The sequence below is a fragment of the Elephantulus edwardii genome, unplaced genomic scaffold (genome assembly GCF_000299155.1).
Source record: "Elephantulus edwardii isolate Elephantulus edwardi_28Jun2011 unplaced genomic scaffold, EleEdw1.0 scaffold00038, whole genome shotgun sequence".
Classification (NCBI taxonomy): Eukaryota; Metazoa; Chordata; class Mammalia; order Macroscelidea; family Macroscelididae; genus Elephantulus; species Elephantulus edwardii.
This window is the reverse complement of record NW_006399788.1, coordinates 15,357,477-15,358,582: the sequence shown is the minus strand read 5'-3', so window position 1 is coordinate 15,358,582 and position 1,106 is coordinate 15,357,477. Positions and strand designations below refer to the sequence as shown.

At 43.8% G+C, this 1,106-nt stretch overlaps 1 protein-coding gene across 1 annotated transcript in view; it reads right to left on the bottom strand.

Moving 5' to 3' along the window:
- The window catches only part of ESCO2 (establishment of sister chromatid cohesion N-acetyltransferase 2), a 25,325-nt gene extending 24,529 nt beyond the window's left edge, over nucleotides 1-796 (bottom strand). The window contains exon 1 of the mRNA XM_006884927.1: nucleotides 744-796. Within this exon, the coding sequence (XP_006884989.1) occupies nucleotides 744-796 (53 nt within the window). The remainder of the gene's footprint in view (nucleotides 1-743) is intronic.
- Between the last annotated feature and the right edge of the window lie 310 nt (nucleotides 797-1,106).

Here is a 1,106-nt window from a genome sequence, read left to right as displayed (position 1 = left end):
GGGGGGGGCAAAAGAGCGAAACATAATCCTCCTCTTAAAAGCTTTGGGCAAGATCTTGTTTTCTTTTAACATAAGGTTACTGAGAAAATTAGCGTGCACGCTCAAGCACAGTTATGTTGCACAAATAAAATTAATTCTTTTCTTCTTCCTTTAGACCAAACATATTTTGCAAAACTAGATATAAAAGCTAAATAAATAGACCAAAGCCTGTGGAAATTAATTAAGAGGTGAGAAACGGAAGGGAGGATTCTTTCAGGGGTGAGAGTATATGAGAGGACTGGCCCTCTTCCTGAATTCTACTATGGGGGAAAAACCCACGAAAACTTTGGCGTCAAAAAGAGGGAAATTCAAAGACCTGGCAGTACAGAGAATCCCTCTGCCGCTCCGTCACGGCTACAGCAGTTTTCTTCCCTTGACATTCAGCTCCTTCGTTCCCAGGAATCTAGCATGCTCCTCATTTTTCCAATCCCCGGCCTCCACAGTGCTTACCTACCTCCTTACAAGCGGCTGACCTCTCGGTCCTCAGTGGAGCCAATCCCTCCAAGAATGTATTCAAATTATTGCGCGCCAGACGAGTCTGAAGCGGCTGAATTCCTATTCGCCGCTTTTCAGCGCTTCCAGGGACTGGCTCCTTGATTGGGCATTCATGAACCCTTGCCTAGCCTATCCGGGAGGCTGTCTTCAAAATTCTCCCGCCCTTGGGAGGCTAACGTCCTCTTCCGCGGAGAAATCACTCCTCCCACAATCCCTTGCGGAAGCGCAAGTCTTCAGTGGTCAGGTATTCGTATTGGCGCATCTTGGGAATTGTAGTTTTAGACAGACTGGCGGCGCCACTTCAGGTTCTATTTTGAGATCACTTGCTGTTAGAAGTTCTTGGTCTTCTACTTTAGATGTTCGACGCATTTATTTTCTATACTTACTTTCACTTTTTTCTTGTTAGCAATTCTTTTGACTTCTAATTGTTTTTTATTTTTCGAGTTAAATTTATAGTCAGGCATTTTCAGATGCTTCAAATGTTCCCTCCCATTCACCACAACAATGTATGAGGTGCAGTACATTATGATTTTTCAGAATGTAAACGGAGGACCTGCAGTGCAATTAATATT